This window comes from Drosophila mauritiana, chromosome 3R, assembly GCF_004382145.1.
Source record: "Drosophila mauritiana strain mau12 chromosome 3R, ASM438214v1, whole genome shotgun sequence".
NCBI classification, from domain to species: Eukaryota; Metazoa; Arthropoda; class Insecta; order Diptera; family Drosophilidae; genus Drosophila; species Drosophila mauritiana.
The window spans coordinates 28,495,887-28,518,042 of record NC_046670.1 but is presented as its reverse complement, the minus strand read 5'-3'; the positions used below and the strand labels follow the sequence as shown (position 1 = coordinate 28,518,042).

The 22,156-nt window shown below is 45.8% G+C and overlaps 1 protein-coding gene across 4 annotated transcripts; it reads right to left on the bottom strand.

The window, feature by feature from the left end:
- Positions 1-376: 376 nt before the first annotated feature.
- On the bottom strand, positions 377-21,664 carry LOC117143538 (protein tramtrack, beta isoform). 4 transcript variants are annotated; one of them, XM_033308271.1, is made up of 5 exons: positions 21,134-21,664; positions 7,805-8,129; positions 7,018-7,650; positions 6,795-6,882; positions 377-2,319 (listed from the first exon to the last, which is right to left on the bottom strand). In XM_033308271.1, exons 2-5 carry the CDS (start codon positions 7,946-7,948, stop codon positions 743-745), a joined length of 2,442 nt encoding a protein of 813 aa, XP_033164162.1. In that variant the 5' UTR covers positions 7,949-8,129; positions 21,134-21,664; the 3' UTR covers positions 377-742. The 4 variants fall into 4 exon arrangements, with proteins under 4 accessions (XP_033164162.1, XP_033164163.1, XP_033164164.1 ...); XM_033308272.1 differs by lacking the exon at positions 21,134-21,664 and adding an exon at positions 9,927-10,257; XM_033308273.1 differs by lacking the exon at positions 21,134-21,664 and adding an exon at positions 9,374-9,525.
- Positions 21,665-22,156: the final 492 nt, after the last annotated feature.

The window sequence follows — 22,156 nt, the reverse complement described above, 5'->3', positions numbered from 1 at the left end:
CAGATTGGGATTCCGTATAAATATCAGTTGTTTCTTCACTGGAAGTCCGTTTTGTTGTACGCTGGAACATTGATCCAATGCCTTAAGACTACACCTAGATCCTAGTTAAGTGGCCTTAGTAGTTAATTAAGTTTACAACATTTCGTGGGGCCGCAGAACCGCGTTGTCGGGTTCCTCGGAGGCCACCAACTCGTTTTGAAGATTGCACAATTAGCCAATACATTTGATTCCAACTTGTTGCCAAGGAAATGAACAAAATTATACTACGGACTTTGAGTATTAAACAAAATATAGCTATGTACAACAAAAAATAAAAAACAAAGGTCTATATAAAAAGGTTTAACAAAATCACAAAGAGAAATGAAAAGTTCTAAAGTTGCTTGCCTTACGGATCGTGTGCGGATCCAGTAAGCGGCCAGTCGAATTGTTTATAATTAAAGCCGAAAGTCATTAAAGTTCACTGAACTGCTCAATTGCGTTGCTCAATTGGGCAAAACTTATGTCCTAGGTAAATTAAACACTAGTTTTGCTTAAAGAAGGCGTTCTGGACGGAGCAAGTGCTAGAATTAATATTGCTTACGGGTTTACATTAACTAAAAATCGTTTTGAGTCTGGTGTGTTGCGTTTGAGTGCCACGATTGCTTATGTTGCTATGAAGTATCCTACAGTTCAGAGCTAGCTGCTTAAGGTAAACGTTGTTGTGCGTTCGTAGTCCTTCCGTAACTCTGGTCCTTCCAAGTCTTTACGTTGCGGTTTGTGCGGTGGAGGCCAAGGCCAAGGACTTGCCCTCCGCCACAGCGCAGGAGGCGGGCGGGGTGGGCGAGGGCGACGGCGAGATCTGTATCTCATCCTTGATGATTACATCTTGTTGGAGGCTCAGCATGGCGGCTGCAGCTGCTGCTGGGTTGGAGGCGTCATAGCCACCATCGCTCAGTTCCGCCTCCTGTTCCGCATCCTGGTCTTCCGCATGCTCCATCTTCACGTCGGGCAGGATAAGCGAACTGTCCCGGCTGTCGAAGGAGGCGTTTTGCTGCTCCAGTTGCTCGGCCAACTGGCGCTGGTAATGATCTTGCTGTTGCTGGTAGATCGTAGCATGCATATCCCCTGCAGCCGCTGCACTGATCAAGTATTTCAGGGGGCTGAAGGCGCCAATGTCCTTCGGCGGCGTGAAGTTCTCGTGTGTCATCTTGAGGTGGTTCTTCATTTTATCTGGTCGCGAGAACTCTTTGGAGCACACGGGACAGGGGAACACCTTGCGGTGCTTGCCCTCGTGGTAGAGAAAGGCGTGACGCTGGAAGCTATACTTGTTCTTGAATGTCTTCTGCATGTTCTCCTTGGCGCACTCGGTACAGCGGTAGACGCCCTCCACGACACTCGCGTACCGGAAGAGATCCAGCCCGCGCACGGACATCTCTGTCAGGTGTTCCGCTTGATCATCCAGCGTCGACTGGGCCTTGCGTCGAACTCTCCGCCGTTGAATCGGACGCTTGGCGCCCTTCTTTCCACTTCTAGGTGCGGGTGGTGGCGCCGTTGCTGTCTCCGGAGCAGGCGAACCTTCCTGCGCAGGTGTGGCTTCCGCCTCGTTGCCCTGGTAACCAGGCAAACCAGCGTTCTCATCGGCCAGCGTGACCATTTCATGATCGGGCTCATCGCTTTTATCCTGCTGATCATTAAGTGACAGCAGCTCCAGGTCGTCATCCATAAACTGGCCAGCACTCGACGGAGACTCCTGCTGCTGCTGTTGGTAGTAATCGGTGGTGTTGAGCATGGAGTTGTTTGCGGCCATGTGAAGCAGTAGCTGGTGGTGCAGGTTCCCAGTGCTGGCCACCTGAGCGGCCTGCTGCTCGGCGGCATTTGCCAGCGAGTGCAGACCCATGCAGGCGTTGACCTCGTCCTGGTTTTTCTTCGGCATCTCCTTGGACTGTTCCTCGACATTATGGGCGGCATTGGGGGTCACTGCCCCCGTGATCCTGGTGGCAGGCGGCACCTCAGGATCCTTGGCTCCACCCCGCAGCTGCTGCTTGAGCAGAGAGTTGCTGTTATTGCCTCCGGTTGCCTGCCGCATCTTCGGCTTGGATTTGGTGGGCGTCTGGGGAGATCCTTGCTGCGTGGGCGTCGTGGTGCTAATGGCGCGTATCTTCAGGCCCAAAATAGTTGGCAGGTGAACCGGGGCGGAGTCCCTTTCATCGCTGATCTCCAGCAGGGAAATCGGTTCCGAAGGACCAGAACTGCCGCCGCCTGGAGCCGTTGCTGAGATTGTCGTCGAAGAGGAGCCGAAGAGCCGCTGGGAGAGCTCTGGAGTGGCCTTAGTAGGAGTAGCTGCAATTAGAGATATTTCAAATATGAGTTAGTATTTCCGGACCCATTAAGGGCAGTTTAAATAGCATAGTTCCTTGCCTGGAATGTGCCCAATCCCAAACAAATTAATTAAAACAATCAATTTTGTGTTTCAGAACTGATTTTGTTTTGAGTGTTTTTTGCATTGTGTATTTTATTTTTCTTCTGTTGGTCAGTTTTAAACGATAATATAAAGGATCTGCTTGATTAATATTGCGTGTGATTCACTATTAGTAATTATGTTTAACGTATCGTATGATATATCGTAAAGTGTGTTTCGTAATTAGCTAATTTAAACGGAAACCATGTTACCAACAATTTCCAGACAATTTTCTCATTTTCACATGGAAGTTTGCCTTGCATTACGATTCTTATCTTTCATTTTCTTTGGGCATCAAAGCATGACTCTATATATGTAGCTATATTCCTCGTTCAGGTTTCGAGTTTGGACATTTTTGTTTGAAAGCGAGAAAATTGCTGAAGGTTTATAGTTGTTGAATGCAAAAATATATGTAAATGTATTCATATAAAAAAGTGGACTAAAAATAAAGTAAAATATAGTACAGACAAACACATACAAATGAATATGCATGGCCCGTCTGATTGATTGTTTAAAATTAACGCCAAAAGAGAAGTTTGGAAGATTGGATCGATTGGGTGGAAATATATATTTGCGATATTGGTTAGTCTGTGTTTGGGAGACGGCGGCTTACTAACTAAATTGCACTAGCTACCACTAAATAAAGAATTAAAAACAAAATTATTTAATAAGTTAGCGTACGCAGCTTGTTTATTATTTGATTGCGCTTAATTTTGTTTCAATTGGTTTTCTGTACCTCTTCTTGCAGTTTTAATTTTCTGAATGTTTTTCGTGTCTCTTAGTTCTCGAATTGCAACAAATTTGAACGTTTTACTTGACTGAGGAATTACGTGTTGTCTACTTTTCAAGTTCTTTATTTTGTTTGGAGATCGTTTCGCATTAACAACAATATTTTGCAATTTTACACTCTGTTTTCTGTGGTCTGCTGCGACTGCTCTGTTGTTACTGTTGGATTTCAACTGCATTTTGTTTTGCTTTTGCTTTTGCTTTTGTTTTTGATTTTCATTTTCTTTGGCGATAATTTAAGCCTCCGATATACAACATAAATCGTTTGATAGATAAATTAGGTTTACTTTATGCTCATTAATATTAGCGATATATCATTACAACTATGGTTGCTGTTACTATCTGTAGTTACACTTTATCGACGATCCCGACGAAACATTTTCAATCTTTCGCCGGGTCTCGGATGTTACGGGGAACGGTGTGGGTGACCGGGTTGGTTTTTGAGGGTGTGGACGTGCTGGGTGTGCGGGGTGCGGTGCTGGCGGCCCAACGACCTTGACCCAGACCCGGGTTTAACTTTTAACTAGCTTCATTTGAAGGCAACAAGGTAGATCTGCGCTCCCTCTCGCAAGATTAACATTACATTGATTCTCCTGCTTCTGTTTTCAGATTTCGGCTTGTAATAATCGTATAGAATTAACATTAGCATATCGAACATAGTGATATTGATAAATTAATTAATAGAACTACAGTTAGACATACCATTCAATGTTTATATATATTATTTATATCATTATGTATAACATATCCGCGTGTATATATAGTTTAATTATCTAAAAGTGCAGGTTTAGTTTCGTTTTTTAGTGTAACTCTTGCCAGGATACACTTCGCATATAAGGCCGCTCTGGTGTCCAATAAAAAGGCAACCCCTTGTGGATGGGTTTGTAAAGTGTCAGCCAAAACAACTACTTGATTTTCGGTCTTTGACTACGCGCTAATAAAAAACGATCGACAAGCTGTCGGCGATCGGGGATAAATAATAATCGTAAATCTTAAGGGTAGTTGCTAGGATTAGATTAGCATTCCGTTCTGATCGGGTCTTTGAAAAGGGGTTTAGAAAATAGCTGTAATTGTAACTGAAAATTGAAATTGCACAACATAAAAACGTCTGCTGGCTTGGAGATTTCTGCAGCTCCATCGAAGCCAAGTAAAGAACTAAAAACAAAATCAACAAAAAATTTACTTTAACTCCCCTCCCCAACAACAACTAAATCCCGAAGAGCGCCTGGCGCTGCAACATGCTTCCTCCAATCGTTAGCGGGTGCCTCAACCTTCACTATTTCTTTGAGTGTGTGCTTTTTTGGGCTTGGTGTGAGGTGCCCCGAGATTACTGCGCCGCAGCTGCTGGTGCTGGCGGTGCGGAGGTCGTCAACGGACCCAGGGATCCGCTGGACGAGGACGTCGACGACGAGGAGGAGGTGGATAGCGCATTGCTGGTGGCTGGCAGCGACTGATTTGAGTTCTGACCACTCAGATCCGGCGGCGGAGGCGTCGAGGCTCCCGAAACTCCCAGTGGCTGGCCTGCTAGATTCGCTGCCGCGACTGTGGCCAACGCCGTCGAGGGATTTTCAATCTTGTGGATGATTTTCACGTGCGCCGTCATGTTGTCCTTGCGCGTAAACTCTTTGAAGCAGAAGGGACAGGGGTACACTTTCACATTACGCTTGTGGGAGGTAACATAGTGCCGGCAGAAGTTGCTGATGTGCGTGTAGACGCGGGAGCAGACCTTGCAGCGGTACGTATGCTCGCCCTCTTTGGTGCAGTAGTCCCTCACTGAGCCCTCCGCCTCGCCCTCGCCCACGTTGCTGCTAAGATTCAGCTTGGTCTTGACAGAGGGAGTTCCCAATCCGGCACTCAGGTTTGGCGTGCTTCCGCTCAGACCAGCGGTCTTCAACTTGAATCCGTCGTTGCTGTTGTAAATGTCGAGGTATTCCTGGCTGCTAAAGACAGCCGGCTTTACTTCGCCGTTCTGTTTGGCCACTTTGGGCCGCTTCTGGACGCGCGGCTTGACCGAGGCCGTGGAAAAGGAGCCGGCAGGCGAGACCAATGGCGTGGAGGCGGCGTTGACCTTGCCAATGGGCGTTAGTTTGGGTATGCTGACCATGCTTTTCACCTGCGCTCCACCAGCCGCCATTCCGATAATATTAAGCTTAAGTCCGCTGCCCGCCGCCGCTGCTGCTGTATCCACCTGGTGTTTTCTCTGGGCCGCGAGGAGGAAGGCTTGTTGGCGCGCCTGCTCGTTGAGGTGACTGCCATCCGTGTGATCCTGCGAGGGTGAGCTGTTGTCGTGGAGCGGGTTGTACTTGAACTCTACGGGCTCGTCATATTCGTCCAGCATAAGTTGAGGTTCCATATATGACGTGTCCAGACCTTCGCCATCGCTGTCGTTTCCGTCTAAAAATTGTAAAAATATAGGTTAACTCTGTGCTTTCACTGGCCAATACTACTTTTATACGCCACAATTATATGCAAGTTTTCCATCTTATTACTTCAAAGTTTTAAGTATTGCAGAAGAATTAATATTATATTTGATACCAATATGAATTAAATATTCATTTGGTAATGCAAATCTCTTTTAATGTCATTGAATCTGCACTCATAAATAAGTTTACAAATATTTGGCGTATAAGTATAGTATAGTATGATGTGATATGGGTGTAGATTTGTGTGTGCAGGATGTATGCGAGAGAAAGGCAAAACACATGGCGCGAGCGAGTGAGAGAAAGAGTTTCAAATCGGATCGGAAAAGCTATAGGGATTTCAAGCCATTTTCAACGCGTTGCGAGTTCGAAAGTATTTTTTTTTTTTTTTTTTTTTGCTGTTTTCATTGACAGTTTTCAGTTGATCATTTTCCTGTTGTTGTTTGTTAATTTTTGCATTGTTTCGAGGAGATGATCGGAAATGGACAACAGGTATCAGCATTTCGTTGTGAGTGATGGTCATGAGAGGTGGCGAATTTGTTTCAGTTTCTGGAGTTCTCTTGCTACTTTTGACTTTTGGAGGCGCGGTAAATTTGGACAATTTTTTAGCTACATGTTTCTTGATCATTCTTATCACGTCGGCCATGAATCCCTGTGAGCTCAACCCGATTCTCAACTTCACAATAATCTCTTCGTCAGCTGGTGGATTTGCATTTCTTGGGCATCAACTGCATTAGCTGGTTGTTGGGGACACTCACCTGCCGACGGACGGAAGATGCCTCGAACGTTGCGAATTCACTTAACAATTTTCGTATTATTTTCGCACATTTTCTTTAACATTTACATTTTCACTAAGCGGGGGAGAAACCGACGCGAGTTTTTGCTATTAGATTTCTACTACTTGAAATGCGTAAAATCCCTTTTAGCTTTTCCGATATTCGCAGATGAGATTGGTCGAATGTGGTTATGTGACTTCAGCCTGGCTCTGTATTGGATTCAGTTGGATTTCGGTATATGTCTTTGCAGGGTGCACATGAGAGTCGACTTAATAATGGTTGATGGTGCATTGTCTTAGGACTAGGCAAATGATCTTAGAACTAGGTAATGCCTCGCGCTGTCTATGCGGGAATGTATTGGTAAAGAGGACTCACCGGAAGTGCTGTTGTCTTCATGATGGCTCACCACGCGGTGATCCTTGGAGTTCTTTGATCGTTTCGAGGGCAGAGAATCGCGACTTTCCTGCGGGTGGGAATTAAGGAAAATGAATTAGTTACAATAAATATTTTTAGCAAACGCTTCGAACTCCGAAATGTAGTTGCAGTGCATTGCTGCTTCTTCTCCCACCACCTCTTAGAAAATTATTACCAGACTTACATTTAGATCATCCGTGTGTCCTGCGTTCGGCTGATTGTCGTCGGAGCCATCGTCATTGCCGGAGTAGGACTCGTTGCACATTTTGCCGTTGCCCAGGTCGGAGGAGTCGTTCATCATGTTCTCGCGATCAAAGTCGTCGTAGTCATTCCCCGTGCCATTCGAGCTGCCAGATAGCTTCCGGGGTCTGCCCCTCTTTCGCTTTGGCATCAGGGCCGAGCTGAGCAGCGATGGCTGCACCGGCAGGGTGGGCGTGTTTCCGGCATTGGCGGCACTGGCCAGCAGACCGCCGGCCTGCGAGCGATTCCGCTGGGGCACCAAATACGGTTGGATGCGCTGCAGCTGGGGTGGGGTGGCTGTGCTCTCAGAGCCCGCTGCGCCCGCTCCGGCAGCTGCTGATGCCGGCGAGGGCTTGTCGTCGTTGACCTCGGTGAGGCCCTTGATGCGCAGGCTCTCGGCCACGCGCAGGAATGCAGTGAGTCGCTCCTGGTCCACTGAGACCTCGCCCCTGTACATGAAGTCCAGCAACGACTTCATGTCCGAGTAGGGCACATCCTTAAGTATGACAATCGGATGCTTTTCCGGATGACTTACAAAGAGGGTATTGAAGTAGGGACTGCAGGCTGATAGCACCATCTGTGAAGAATCAATAAGCTCAGTTAAAGTGACGAAATGTAATTAAAAAAATAGGTTCTTATCTTCAAAGCTTACATTGCTTTTGAAAATTAAGATTCTTTTTTATTTAAAATTAAATTGAAGCACTATTAATTAGACAGCCTCAACCACCCACCTTGTGTGCCTTCAAGTGTTGCCCCTCGACGGCCAGCGTCACATCTGTGAAGGTTTCTGCGTGCAACAGCTGGTCGAAGACGGACAGAAGGTTGCTCTGATGGTTGTTCCACCGCAGGCAGAAGCGTTGAGATGCCATCTTCATTGGGAGGCTGTGGTTGCGTCACTAAGCGATGTGCGAGTGAGTGTGCGATCGCGATCTATGTCCTCATGCAAGTTGGGCAGTTTGTGTGCCCTGCGTGCATCAAAGGTCCTTTCGTTGTCCTGGGCTTGGATTCTTACTCCTTTGGGCCTGACAGCTGCTAAAGCATATATTCCAAGGCGTGCTGCAATCAAGGAAAATCCAAAGGTTAAATTTATGCCTTTAAGTATTAAACAGTGTTCCCATTTTTTTTTTCGAGGGCAACATTATAACTAAACTGTGGTTTGAAATCAAGGGGCCTAAACTTATTATCCAAGTCAAAGAAATTCTTGGCCTCAGCATGATATGTTATCTACCCAAGCTCCACTGTACTATCGCATTTTCCCAACGCAAACCGCAGAGTCCTGCAGCTGGAAAGAGCTCTGCTGGCGCGCTGTCGACTTTCAATTGAGTTTAATTTAAGAGTCGACCCCAAAGGGTCAGAGACGAGCACATTATGCAGGCCCCGATGAGGAAAAGTAAATGAGGAAATTTCAAATGTGTTTCAAATGGGGAGACAGGCAAAAGAAACAACGACAAAGCCACGCACACGCACTGCAACGGCTGTGTGCGTACATGCATGAATGTGTGCGTGTGTGGGAAAGAGAGCCCGCGACTGGAATGACAGCAACAGCGTGAATGACTTGGAAACTTGCCAAAGGGTGTGGAATTAGGAGAGCAACAAATGGAATGGACGAGGCTGACTGGAAAACTTTACAGGCCTGCCAACTGGAAACTGGAGCGATCACGACGCAAACACACACACACGCACAAGCCTTAATTCCATCAGAGGAAAGTCACGGAATGGAATATTCGTGGCGCTTTTTTCGTGTCCCCGTTATCTCACTTTCGGCGATCGCAATTCCAACAAAAAAATCCTTGTCTTGAAACCACGCTTCCTCTTGCTTCCTCCACTTGCTAAATATTTGCCGCAGCCGCTCTTATCTTATCGCCACGGCAGTTTCAGTTGCTTTGTACACTTAATTGAAAATCATTCCCACTCGCCCACGAAATTCCCATGTCGTCTTCCTGGCACACATACACATCCATGTGGTTTCTTTAGATTGCTTTATGTTTTCCACGCTTCTATTTTGCTGTCTATGCTTTGCACTCTTCGTTTGTTTGCATTTGTTATTGTTTTTATGCACTTGTTCAAATCAATTGAGAAACCATTCGATGTGGGGAGAGAGCGGGAGAGATCAGCACGCACACAAACACACACTGGCACCGCCAAACAGTTACTAGAAAAGCTTAGCGGGAAAAGCTTTTTGCGCCTGCGCGATCTCACTAATATGTAAGTGTATTTCTCACTTATGTCTGGCTTTTAAATGGAATTGTATTGTTTTTCTGCCACAAGTTGTTGAGTTTTTTTTTTATTATTTCGATTACCGTTGTGTGTGAAATAAAGTAAGAGCGAGTGCAGGAGAGAGGATCAATTCCAGTTGACACGTCCTCACTCGAGAAAGACTGGCGAGAGACTGAATAAGTCAAAGTCCTCGACGCAGGAAGCCGACTGCTCTGCCGACATCCGCTGCTCACTCACACCCCCTCCCCAGGCACACACATACACGCACGCACACTGCGCCTGATAAGAGCGGATGTTTTAGGGGTGGGCGGTTGCCTGCGGAGAGGAGATCACTTTACAGGGGACACGGACACATACGCTCTGCTTTACACCCCCTTTGGGTACGTGTACGCCTTTAAAAGGAGACGGAGATACTGAGCGAGCGAGAAAGGGCGGTTTCTTCGGTTGGGGGGATTATATCGCAGATATGGCATGTACAAGGTCCTAAATTACTATACAGCCTTCCATTTTCGCTCCTCGTCACTGTTTTGTATACGATTACATATTTGTACGTAATATATTTAAGTTTGAATTTATGTTCTTCAGAAACGATCACTATATGTATACATATGTATGTCAAATAAACATTATAAGCACCTTATTCAGTTTGTATTAGAATTTTGAACTTATTCGTTGGAAACTTCAATAGTTTCTCCACTCGTTCATTACATTTAAAGGGTTACTAGTGCACTGCCCGCAGTTGTTAAACCGAAATTACTATTCGCTATTTCGCCTGCTTCCTTTACACTTTTTTCATTTAATTTTAACTTGTGGAAATTTTCACAACTCGGCGCGAGAGCAAGAAACATATATGTAGAGAGGGGGCGCGCGTGAGCGGAAGAAACTCTCTTTCTGGCAGCGGCGCGTCGTCTGCAATATTTCGTCCGTCTTGCTTGACACCAATACACTGAGTGAGCGGCGATCCTCTGGCGATCCGATCGGCAACTGGGCTCCAAGTTCCCGAGCGCCAAGGCAGCGCAGTCGGCGCGCTGCCAGCGCTGCTTCTTCTACTTCGTGCACACACAACTCGGCAAATCCTCCTCTCTCGAAAGGAACGCTCTTGCTCACACACACACGCACACAAACAGGCAATAGGGCTGCGGTTCGTGGAGACTTTTCGCTTGGTCCCCGAGTCTCCAAAAGTGAGAGAGACCGAACGCTAGAGCGAGAGAGCTGCTGTTGCTCTCTTGCTTGCGCCTTTGACTTTTTGAATTTTTAATTTCCAGCAAAACGGGGTTAAAAAGAAAAACACGCTGGAAAAAAGCTAGGAAGGCACCGACAACAACAACAGCAGCAACGTTTCGGGTGTGCAACAGTTGATGATTTGTTGTATCCCCCGCACTTTCCCGCCGCTGTAGAAGTGCATTGTAGGTTTTGTTGTTGTAAGGGCAACATTCTGGGCTGGGCTCTTTATTGAAACCATTTGGGGTTGGGCTGCAGCTTTGCTGGGGTTTTCCGGGCCTCTGAAATATCGGAAAGCATGTGGAAAAGCGAGATCCAGTAAAGAAGGCGTGGTGGGATGTACAGTGGATACTCAAATAAATTGACTAAAGCTGAAATTTAAATTTTATTTTCACAACATATATCGAAACACCAAAGTTTGGCTCAAAAAGGCACTTCACAAAAAAAATGATGAGGATCATAAAAATAGGTAATTATTTACAACAACAAAATTAATGGGTGTTTCACTGCATGGCTTTGTGCGCTGGCTGGTTGGCAGGAGCGTTTTTCTGATGTTTTTTTAGGCGAGGGATTACGTAAGCGGGCTGTAAATTCTACAAGTGGATTGACTCAACAGCCATTGGGGATCGGATCCTAAGCAACGAGCTTTGAGCACAGTTCCCTCGCTCTTTTATAATTTGTTCGTGTGTTTTTATCCTACACACCTTGGTGGGTATTTTGTTGCTGTTGTTGTTGTTGTTGTCTATTATTAACTGGCTGAAGGCGTAACGGCAGCAACAACAACACACCATCCCCACCCCTTAGCCCCTTGCAACGGAAACGATCGTTTCGCCTAATAGGCTCTCACACACACAGATGCACGCACACACAACGATAGAGCTCCCCAACCCAGGTGAAATAGCAACAAATGCACACACACTCGCACACACAGGCTAGACAACTACAACAACAATAAGGTAGTCACTGAATCGTAAATTCCTGTTGCTGTTTCTCAGTCGACGTCGCTGCCGCTGCCGCTGTTGTTGTTTGCCTTGCCCTATTGCGTGTTGTTGGTGGTGTTTTTTATTTCATTTTTTCAGACTGTGTAGTTTTTTCTACTTTTGAGTGGCTTTTGTGGAGCTTTGCCTGGGACTGGAACTCTGACTCCGACTCTCGGGTCTATGGGTCCATTGTATGGGCATGGCTGCACGGTGAGAAATAGGATCATAGACCATTAGGGCGGAGTTTTACATACATATGTACGTACATATGTATGTAGTTACTTTTCGAACTCGCATCCCATCAGATCACATCAGCTTAGAATATATGCAGTATATGACTGATCAGATCATCTAGGACAATGCAACTTCCCATAATTATATTGAAATCATACCTATGTACATACATATGCATATGTACATATATGTATGTACGTATGCGATCTGATTGATCCTCTACTCGCACCTTTTCCCCCCGTGCAGTGGTGTTGTGCCTTTTGCCATTGTTGTTGCCGTTCTACTTAGTCGCTGGTCTAATACGTACATATACACCGCTCTATCTACGCTTCATGACTTCCTCTCCCCACTCCCCAAAAAGGGGGTTGGGCGGGGGGAGTTGTCAGCGGGGAATGCTCTCCTGGTTGAATTTTATCAGCGTAAAGCTACAACAATAAGTTCCGTGGGGCGGTAGATGCATGTGTGTGTGTGCGAGAGCGGAGGTTGGAAGTATAATCGGTGACAGGGCTCACAAATGAACGATGCTTCCTCTTCTTCTCCCACAGACCACGATGATGATGTTGAAATTTCAAATTCGGCTGGGAGTGAAAACGGAATTTGTACATTGCACGGAGGAAGACCCGTTTGAAATGTGGCAGTGAGGATGGGCAATTATAACGAATGAGTTTCCCAATGTGGGATTTTCACAGCCAGTGAGGAATGGAAATCTTGTGACTCGCAGGTCCCACGACAGCTAGCTGTAGAGACTCCTTTTCTATATAATTTTTTTCCTTGGAAGGTCCTTGGTCCTTGGTTAACAATTAAAAGCCTTTTCTTGATTACCGAACTCCCCCGGCTAATCAGGAGAAATTAAAATAGTAGAAATTAATATCTTTTGACATTCAGAGCACCCGATCTTTATACGCGACCATCATGATGAGTCTCTCCACCGCACAAGGTGATTGTCTATCTCTCAATGAACCTGTTTATTTATGGGCGTTATAGACCCTTTGGCCACCGGAGGTTGCCAATTGTTACCCAATATCTTCGGCCTAAAGTGGGTTTCTGGCTCTAGTTGTCTTGAATGCTGTTGTTGTGGTTGAAGTCTCGTCTGGCGGGGGACAAACTATACTATATATCCACTACCCAAACGAGTGTGTGTGTGTGTGCGTGACACTTGGCACATGTGGCCCACACACAATCGCAATAGTCGCCCCCGCAACACATCGAACTATGTGAAAATCCAGCTAACTGAGCCGCCGAGTCAACCGAAAACCACCAGAGCCTGTGATTTCTACATGCGTGCGTGCTCCCCCCCATCTCCACCTACCCCTCACCCTACCCCAGCCTCACCCAACAAAGTGCGTGAGATCGAGGGGAATGCAAGACCGAAGGGGCTTTTGATTTTTTTTTTGGTTTCCTCTAGCGATATTTGTGCCGTGTAAACACCAAAAGCCACTGAGTTGGCCAAGAGAGAGAAAAAGAGGCACATTAGCTCTCCTAACGTTGAGGCGTGTGGGTAGTGGTGCCAGCGTATCTGTGTTGATGACTGACTAACTGAGTAACTGCTGCTAGCTGCTGGCTATGTGGCCGGATTCTGGTGTTCCGACGACGCCAGCGGCGGAACAGGTATCGCAGGTTGGCACCAAACACATGTGCCGACTGCCAGTTCCCCTAACCCCTTCCCAACAACCCTCCTGCCTCCCAACCCCTCCTTCTGCACAGAGAACAATTGCGTCCTAGGGCACCAGTTCCTTAGAACTTAATTTAAGTATAAAATATATGTATGATGCTATTTTATTCACGGTCAAATGGGTCAACCTTTTAAACATATCCTTGTAATGCATGGACGATTGTTACTTGATTTTTTCAAGTGTACGATTCTTCTAATGCCCTCCCCCCTCCTCAACGCTCCTCCTTGGCTTACAAATTGTCGCCGCTGGAAGCTCGGCTCTTTGTACTTTGGTTACATTCATAACTCTCCTGCTCCCTTGCTCCCCCGCTCTTTGCTCTTCGGTCTTCGGTCTTTGCGCACCGTCTTCGCTCTTCCCAGCGATTCTCCCCGCTTCGTTTTCTAGCGACGACGCTTGGCTGTCATAAAGTCCCGTTGTTGTTTTTGTAGCTCCGGCGGTTTCTAGCGCTTTCTGCGCCTTTGTTCGCCAAGTGTAAAATTCCTTTGCACGTAGGCACCCAAAAGAAAAAGCTTGGCTTAAAGCATAACAAAAACAGAAACGGAAAAAATGAAAACGCAAACTGGAAAAAGGTTAGCAGCCAAGCACGTAAGCCCCGAAGAGAAGGGGCTTTCGAGGGGCCGTTGTCAATGCCACACCAACACTCGCATCGTAGGACTCTGGGTTTTGGACCAAGTCAACCCCCTCCCCCCATCGGTTTCAAAATTGTCATTCAAGTGTAACGAAGGCTTGTACAAGCATACATACGAGAATGTAAATATGTGTGCGTATAATTTCATTCATAGAGAAATTTAATAATAGACACGCCATGGAGGAATCCCCGCGAAGCACCATGGAGATCATTCGAGATTTTTTATCGCCATTTGTGACAACCTAGGAAGTGCAGTCGGCAACGGGTTAACAAATTGGTTCACATTTAAATTTTAAGATACTTTTTTAGCAGCTCTTTAACCGTTGAAATATGTGTAATATAAATACTATCAAATAATATCTATAACAACATGGAGAGAATGATTGTCAATTCATTATATATTGATTGTTTGTTCCACTGTTTGTTATCTGCATCAAAGTATCTATAAATCGATAGGTACGTAAACTTATTTATTGACATTTCGAAAATACATTTGTTTAGTTTAATGTATTTCTTTAAAACCTGATTTTAGCCGGCGTTTTTGCATTTTATGGGTTGTCTTAAAATCAGGTAATTAAGAAAAGTTCCTCTTTACCATTTAATAGAGCTTTTAATACGGTATAATATAATATTATGTCAATTTAAACAGGAGTCAGTATTGGTCTCATAATGGTAACAACATATTTTATGAAGAAAATTTAACATAATTATGGTAAGAAAATTAGAACCGAAAGTCTGTTTGTCCCATTGTGCGTGTAACAGCAAAAACAACAGCATGTCCCCAAAGATACACAACCACATGTCTGTAACACATCCGATATGTGGACGTGTGTGTATATCCGTACTGGTTCCAATCATATAAGGCAAACATTTGCGGAGGAGTGAACGCCAACGAAAACAACAAAGAACCGCTCTGCTCTTCGGCTAGTCAACTATGAAATGAGTTTGTGGATGCGGGGTGCAGGAGGAGGGGCAGCGGCAGGGAAGGGATGGGGCTGGCTTTGGGGGAGGACGGGGAAAACTAGTTGCCCTCGGTTGGGTGAGCTCACCCCGTCGATCGGCGGGATGTGGAAGCTGGAAAACTGCGACTTCCAATGACTGATTTGTGGCATCGTCAGAGGGATATTGATTTATTTCAGAAATGGAAAAAGTTACTGGTTTTTCATCCAAAAATGTATTATATATCTTCGTACATATGTATAACTTACTCCACGAGATCAGCTCGGCATGTAGCTAGGGTGCCTTTCAGTGCCTTATTTTCTCCGTACTCAATATTTGCCTCTCCGTACATAATTTTTTCTTTTCCAAAAGCCTAACCACCAATGGGGGACTCAAAAACTAGTGGACTTGTTTGGGCCGTTGATTACCACATCGTTTTCGGCTATCATTTGTCAGGCAAAAAATGCAGTCACTCACAGCAGCGCCATAGAAGGGCGTCTCTCCTCGACGATCTTGCAACACTCCACCGCCGCGACTGCCCCTTGAACAGCCCCAGCCCCTCACCCAGAGCCCCTGGCTGTCAGCATTATTGATCTATGCCTGCGTTTTTGTTGCTGCGACCGCTTCACGCCTCGACCCACACAGTCATTTGCCCTCGCGTTCGCAGAGCTTTTTATGGCGGTGTCCTTAATTTAGACATTCGAAATGCGGGTCACCGCCGGACGGGGAAAGTTCCGCAGCTCAGCACTCGCACTGACACACTTGGTTGGCCACTCGACGATCCACCAGCGCTCTCCACATGGCCACCGCACAACCACCAGAAACCCTCAAAAGTCGCTGATAATTGCGAAATCTTAACAGTGTTGAAGGCGTTATTCTGAAACTCAAAGCAGCAAGCACTCGAGTGTTGGGAGGAGGACTATGAGTACGCAAAGGAATCCAGTGTTAGTGTGCATAATTTTGGGGAACGGAGGGATATGCGATTAAGGTCCAAGAACGGGCTCGTTCCCGATTTCCTGCGATTTCCCCGATTCTGGAGAATGTAAGTTCATGCGTGCTTTGCTCATGTATGTTTGTAGTTCTCTTAACCGCGTTTCGCTGATAAGACGGACGAAGGAAGTACCTCACCGATAGCAATGTGTACACATTCATGTACTTTGGTCGTTGGGACACGCCTGATAAAGGCACCAGCTCCACAGGCCTTGCCACCCATGATTCATGCCCGATTGCCCTTTTCTAGGAGCCGCCAGAATTTCGGACTCATGGCTGACGAGAAAGCTTTCTTCGCTTTGCTGCGATAACAGCGGAGAAAGAGAATCGAAATTAGAATGCCGGCATTCTTCGAAAGCAACGAATCACCCAGGCCCATGTGTTTGTTTTGGGCTTTCTCCGCAGGGAAAACTACTGTGAACTTAAATCAGATGCCTCCTTCGGTCTCGCATCGAAACTCTTCTTTTTGGTTGATTTTCACCCCAAATATTGGTGGCATGTTGCGTTCTTCCTGCCGTCGTTAGTCGAAACTAGAAAACTCGCTGCGGATATTTATAAACGACCCAATTGTGGGATCCAGCCAGCGATCCTCTGACGAAACTTTTGAAAAACAGCTGCACCCGGCCATGCGGCGATATCCCCTCAAAGGCCCATCGAAAAGCTATATGGGGCACTCAAATGAGGGACCGAAAGAGGGAATCCCGAGGATCGTACGTTTGCAATCGCCTTGATCGGCTGGGCAAAAAAGCAAAAAACAAAGGAACCGACGGCCAAAGGCCGCAGAAACACGTAAGTGGGGGAGTCATCGGGACTATGCCCATTACTTTTACGATGTGGGATAACACAATTTGGTTTGGTTATATGTAAATTAAGGTAAATATTCACATAACCAAGTTTTTTTTTAACCAACCACTTTTTAAAGCAACAATCTCCTGTAAGTTATTAGATTTATATAGACTGTGGCGTACCCTTGACGTCGCTGTTTAGGGTGCCCATATCCCCTTCCTAGGATGTTGACTAAGGGGTATGCCCAGAAAAAGCACGCAGTGCGCTGCTTTCTCCTCGTGCGTTTCGTGGGCCTCTGCCACAAGGCGCAGTCGCCGTCGGCGTCGCCATATATTTCACTTTTAAATTTCTTAAATTTTTTTGATAGCGTTCTCCTTGCTCTCCTGCCGTGTGTGCGTCCGTTTTGTGGTATGGTATGTGTGCGAGTGTCATCCCCAAGTCTCCACTTCCACTTCCTCCTGCGCCTCCTACCTCCTCCCACCACCCACCACCCATCACCCCACACACCGCTGCGCACTCAATTAAGCTTATCGCGCACTGTCCGCCCGTGTGCGTGAGTATCTGTGTGTGCTTTTTATCTGTGTGTGCCTTGTATCTGTGACGTTTTGTGGGGATATCTGCGTGCTGCTTGCTTTTTAGAGGTGACTTTCCTCGTCTGCGCTCCTTGGAGGCTACGAGGAAAACATCTCTGCTCGCTTCTCGCTTTCTGTCTTCCCCGTTCGCCTGTTCCTCTCCTCCGCCTCCGCCAACCACCCACACCACACCACCCCACCTCACCCCCATTCCCTCGCCCTGGGAAGCGCGCTGCTGGTGTCGTGTGCAAATGGCCCCAACAGCGGCGGCCGCAATCGAAAAATCCTCTTTGAGAGGATTAAAATATACACAGCTTTTTTCTTGTTGTCATGTGCTCTTTGCTTCCCTGCGAGCGGTACAGTGGGGCACATGCGATGATTTTGGATAAAAGGATTTTTGAGGGGGCATAATAGTTATGATAAATCTCAGTACTTCTTGGACGCTTATATGTAATCGTATCGTTCTACGCTCAACATGGAATTTCAACGAAATTTCTGTAAGGACTGTCAGGAATATACATATATCTTTTCTGAGCTACAACTATTGGGACTGATTGTAATTCCAATTATGAAAACAAACAGGCTAATGTAGAATTCAAGCACAGCTCCACTGTGCCCGCCTTGTATCCCCAACCTCCGGCTGTCCCACAAACGGACAAACGGAACGGACAACGTCCCCTGGCAAAGCTTAAGGGTAGCAGAGGCGTCGGCAGCGCTGCTTTCAATTACATTTCATTTGCATTTCGTAGTGTGCTGTCTACCTCTGTGTGTTTATTTCTTTTCGCTGATGTTGCCTTTTTCCGCACAAACACAACGGCGTACTATAAGTTCGCAGCCTTAAGTCGAATGCCTGGCCATCCGCTCTCCTTTTTGAAATTCGCTTTTGTGGCTGCCATTCGTTGAAGAATGCAAAATAGGAAACGGCTGGCAGATGAACACATCCACCGCCGATTGTGTGGGTGAGTGATTTTCAGTTCTTCAGTTTTTCAGGCACCACAGGGCGTATACTTGACGCGGACATTGAGCTGCGCCGGCAGCGGCGTCGACGTCGTTAATTGAATTAAAGTGCATGCGTATGTATGCTTGTAAGGCCTGCAAAAGGCTTAAAACGGTAAAAAAAATATTTAATTTCAGCCAGCAGGCGGAAATTGTGAAATAAGCCTAACTGCGCGTTTGGGGTCGGGAAATTATCAGAAATCCTTTAGGGTTGTCACACTACTCCGTAGATGTATTTTGCTGATCTTTAGATAAAATTAGGTTTTATTTGGTAATTGTTCTTTAAATTTGTTATGAATCTTGGATATACTTGTAAAATAAAATGCACGTAAGTAAAATTGTATGATCTTTGGGCAACGGTAACTATATCCGGAGTCCAAAGGGTTACCACTACTGCCTTCTGGTTTCCGTCTTTTGCTTAGCTTTTTTTTGGCCCATTCTCTTTTCGCGAAGATTTCTGCCTGAGTTACAAAACATATTTTGGTCACTGACCTTTTCTGTTTCTTGTATTTTTCGTTGATTCCTCATTTTTTTGCTGACTTTTGAGCGGTTTTTGTTTGTGTTCCACTTTTGAATTTAGGTTTTTGCAGTAGTCGGAGTTTTTCTGCAGATTGCTAATTAAAAAAGGAGATATATGGGGTACACGCGCGACTTGTATGCTATCAGGATGGGCAATCGGGGCAGCAGAACCCCGAAAGCGAAATACCTGGCGTTCTCCGCGAAGGTGATTCAAATCAGAAATGCATTCGACAAAAATTTCATTTACCCGTAATGCCACAAGCCCCAGAATATAAAAAGGAGTATCGTATGGATCAAAAGATATACCACATGAATATACACGGGGAAGCAGCGCACAACAGACATTTATTTAGCATGGCAGCTGGCACTTGCGAATGAAATAAATAAATATAAAATCATTTTAAATAACAATAATCAAGGAATGTATTGTGCAAATTTGGTTCCGAAGAATTGTTGAATACGAAAAAGGGGCAGGAAATCGGCGCAAGATGGCAGATTCTTTTAAGTAGAATTTGTGAAAGAGTCACGTGCACTAACCCAATGCACCGGAAAAATTTCCTGCAATATTGTAATTATTATTTGTTAAATATGGCAACTATGATTACTATGTTTTCACTTTAGCAGTTAAAGACAAGAGGCGCCTTCAACATGTTTTGGCCTGTGTATCTAAGCGAGAGTGAGAGAAGAATAGATAAGAGAGTTCTGCCTTTTCCTTTCCCCCACTGATATTGCGTATACGCCGCTTGGACTTTTACTGTTTCGACTTTTTATGGGTTTCTACCAGCGCCAACAACAATGCTTGTGCTTAGATCGCGTTTGCGTTGTTAGTCATGTCATCCTCTTTCTCTTTTCCCTCTTTCATTGCTGCTTTAACCGTTTCGATCGCCGGCTAAACAACAGTTATAATTCGAGCATAATTTTCAGTGAGCGCAAGGTGTTCACAAGTGTGTTTGTGTGTGTGGGCAAACAAACAGAAAAGCTTTCGCGGAGAGCGGGAAATATATAGTAAAGAGCGTCATAGTGCTGCTCTTGTCGTTTCATTAACAAAACAACCGCAAAATTTATGTGTGATCTGAGACTGGGCATTCGTTTCCTTTTCGCCCCAATACAAAATAATAATTCATGATTTTTGTTGTTGCTGCGACTGTGTGAAGTGGGTTAGCGAATTAAAAACAACGACAGAAGTAACAAATAAACATAACATACAAAGACAAATGCTGATCAGAGACGGAGATTGAGTTTTTTGGGCTGTGATCTTGATTTGCATAATTGAATTTGTGGCTTGGAGTGGCGCACAGGTGCAAGCGCAGAGTTGCCCCTTGGGCAGGGTTGTCAGGTTTCCTTCCTGCCAAGAATAGTAATCAACGTATAGAGTTGCAGCTCACTTTAGTTAATGGGATTAAATAAACGTTAAGCCGAGTTAAACAATCAATAATACATTGAGTCCAAATAATTTGTGCAGTGCAAACATGTTGCGTACATGGATCACTCATTCACACATTCACTCCATTGGTTCATTCAGAAAATCACTGAGGCCACCGCAAGTGTTGCAGCCACTGGAAGCCACCAGAAGGCACTGGAACTGGAAGAGTGATCAAAAGGGGTGCGCCGGGCGAATGACGACTGGATGTGGAAGTGGGGGATAAAAAAGGAAATGGGCAACTGCAAATGACAGAGATCACTGAAGCACGACCGACAAATAAGCGGCGGACGAATCTATGTATCTGGTATCTAGTGTGGCGGCATTACTCCCCATGTGCCGTATACGGCTTGTGTGCATTTGTATCTGTGGCTGTACCACTATCTGTACAAGTTGGATACAAAAGCGTCTTTCCAATAGGCGTAGACTCTGCGTGTGTTGGTGCATGTACTGAGCGTGTGAGCGGGAGATTGTTAGAAGAAAATGTATCTGCTAGGCTTTTAAGACTCTACTAGAATTCCAAAATGACCCTTTGGCAATTTGTCAGGCTTTTATCGCTATAATTCTATAATCCAAAAGCTATTGGTTGCCGATTTAGTCATCAATTGTTTTCGACTCCTGCGATGACCCATTTAAAGATATTAGATGCTAATCCAAAAATCCAATTCAGAGAACATTCCATATCTTAAAAGAAAAATCACTAGGGACTCCAGAAACAAATGCCAGTTTAGGGAACTTTTGAATCTTAATCAATAAAATCCTCATCTGAGATTCAAGAGAAGTCTTAAAAAGGTAATAAGAATACTTAAACTTGTAGTTTATATTTTAACACTTGATGCTTTGACCTTTTTCGAACACTATTTCGTGGATAATCTCACCACTTACCAATTTTACAAAGATTCTTGGTAATCCGTTTTGCGGTTTCTTCGGCGGAAGAAGGCTTGCAACACTCGAGAGCACTTGTTGTTGTTTCTGTTTCTTCTGTTGTTGTTGGTTACACGTAATTGGCAACCGAGACGAACACGGAGCCGAAAGCGGGTTGCGAAAAGGCAAAAGGCAAAGAAATCAGCTGAGGAAACGCCGCGCACGAACCTCCAATCAGAACTGAAACGGCAGGGATGTCGACGTCGACGCAGAAGCCATTTTACCGCATTTGTTGTCCCTGAGCTGAGCCCCAAAAACGAGAGAGACAGAGAGAGAGAGAGGCAGAACGAGCGCCACAGAGAGCCCCTAAGGTGGATACACAAAGCCGACCCGAAGCCTTACCGAAAGCTTTGATCACACGGCACGAACTGAGCTGGGAATAGCATGGAATATGGGAGTATGGGAATTGGTAGTGGTAGTGGGCGGTATTTGTAGTGCTCCCGTTTCACATTGTTCTCCCGCTCGCAGGGCACTAAAAACGCAAGTGGATGTGGACGGATGAGCGGACGAAATGGAATGGCAAGAATCGAGCGTTTGAATGGGGCTCCAAATGGTTAAGAGAGCAGCGCAGCCGCTGCCGGCAGCGAGAGCGAGGGAGAGCGCAGCCCCAACTTGACATTTCCATTTTGCCGCTGCGTTGGCGCTCTGCCCTTATGCTCTCTCTTCTCGCGCTCTCCCGCTGATAAGCTGGTGTTGAAATCAAGTCTCCTGCGCTCTCGCTCTCTCTCACCGCCGTGACCTGCTGCTCCACCTCTGCGCCCACCGCCCCTTCGCTTCTCTGCTGCATCAGCGTATTACGAAATATGACAACAATGCAGTTTGGTCGTCCTCGTTTTCATTCTGCCGACACAGCGGCTGCTTCTTCTTCAGTCCCATCTTCAGCTCTCTGCCAGTGCCTGCTCAGCATAAATGCCATCTCTCCGCTCTCTTTGGGAACGCCGCAGTGTGAGAGAGGGAGGGAGAAAGAGAGAGTGGGTGGCTGGT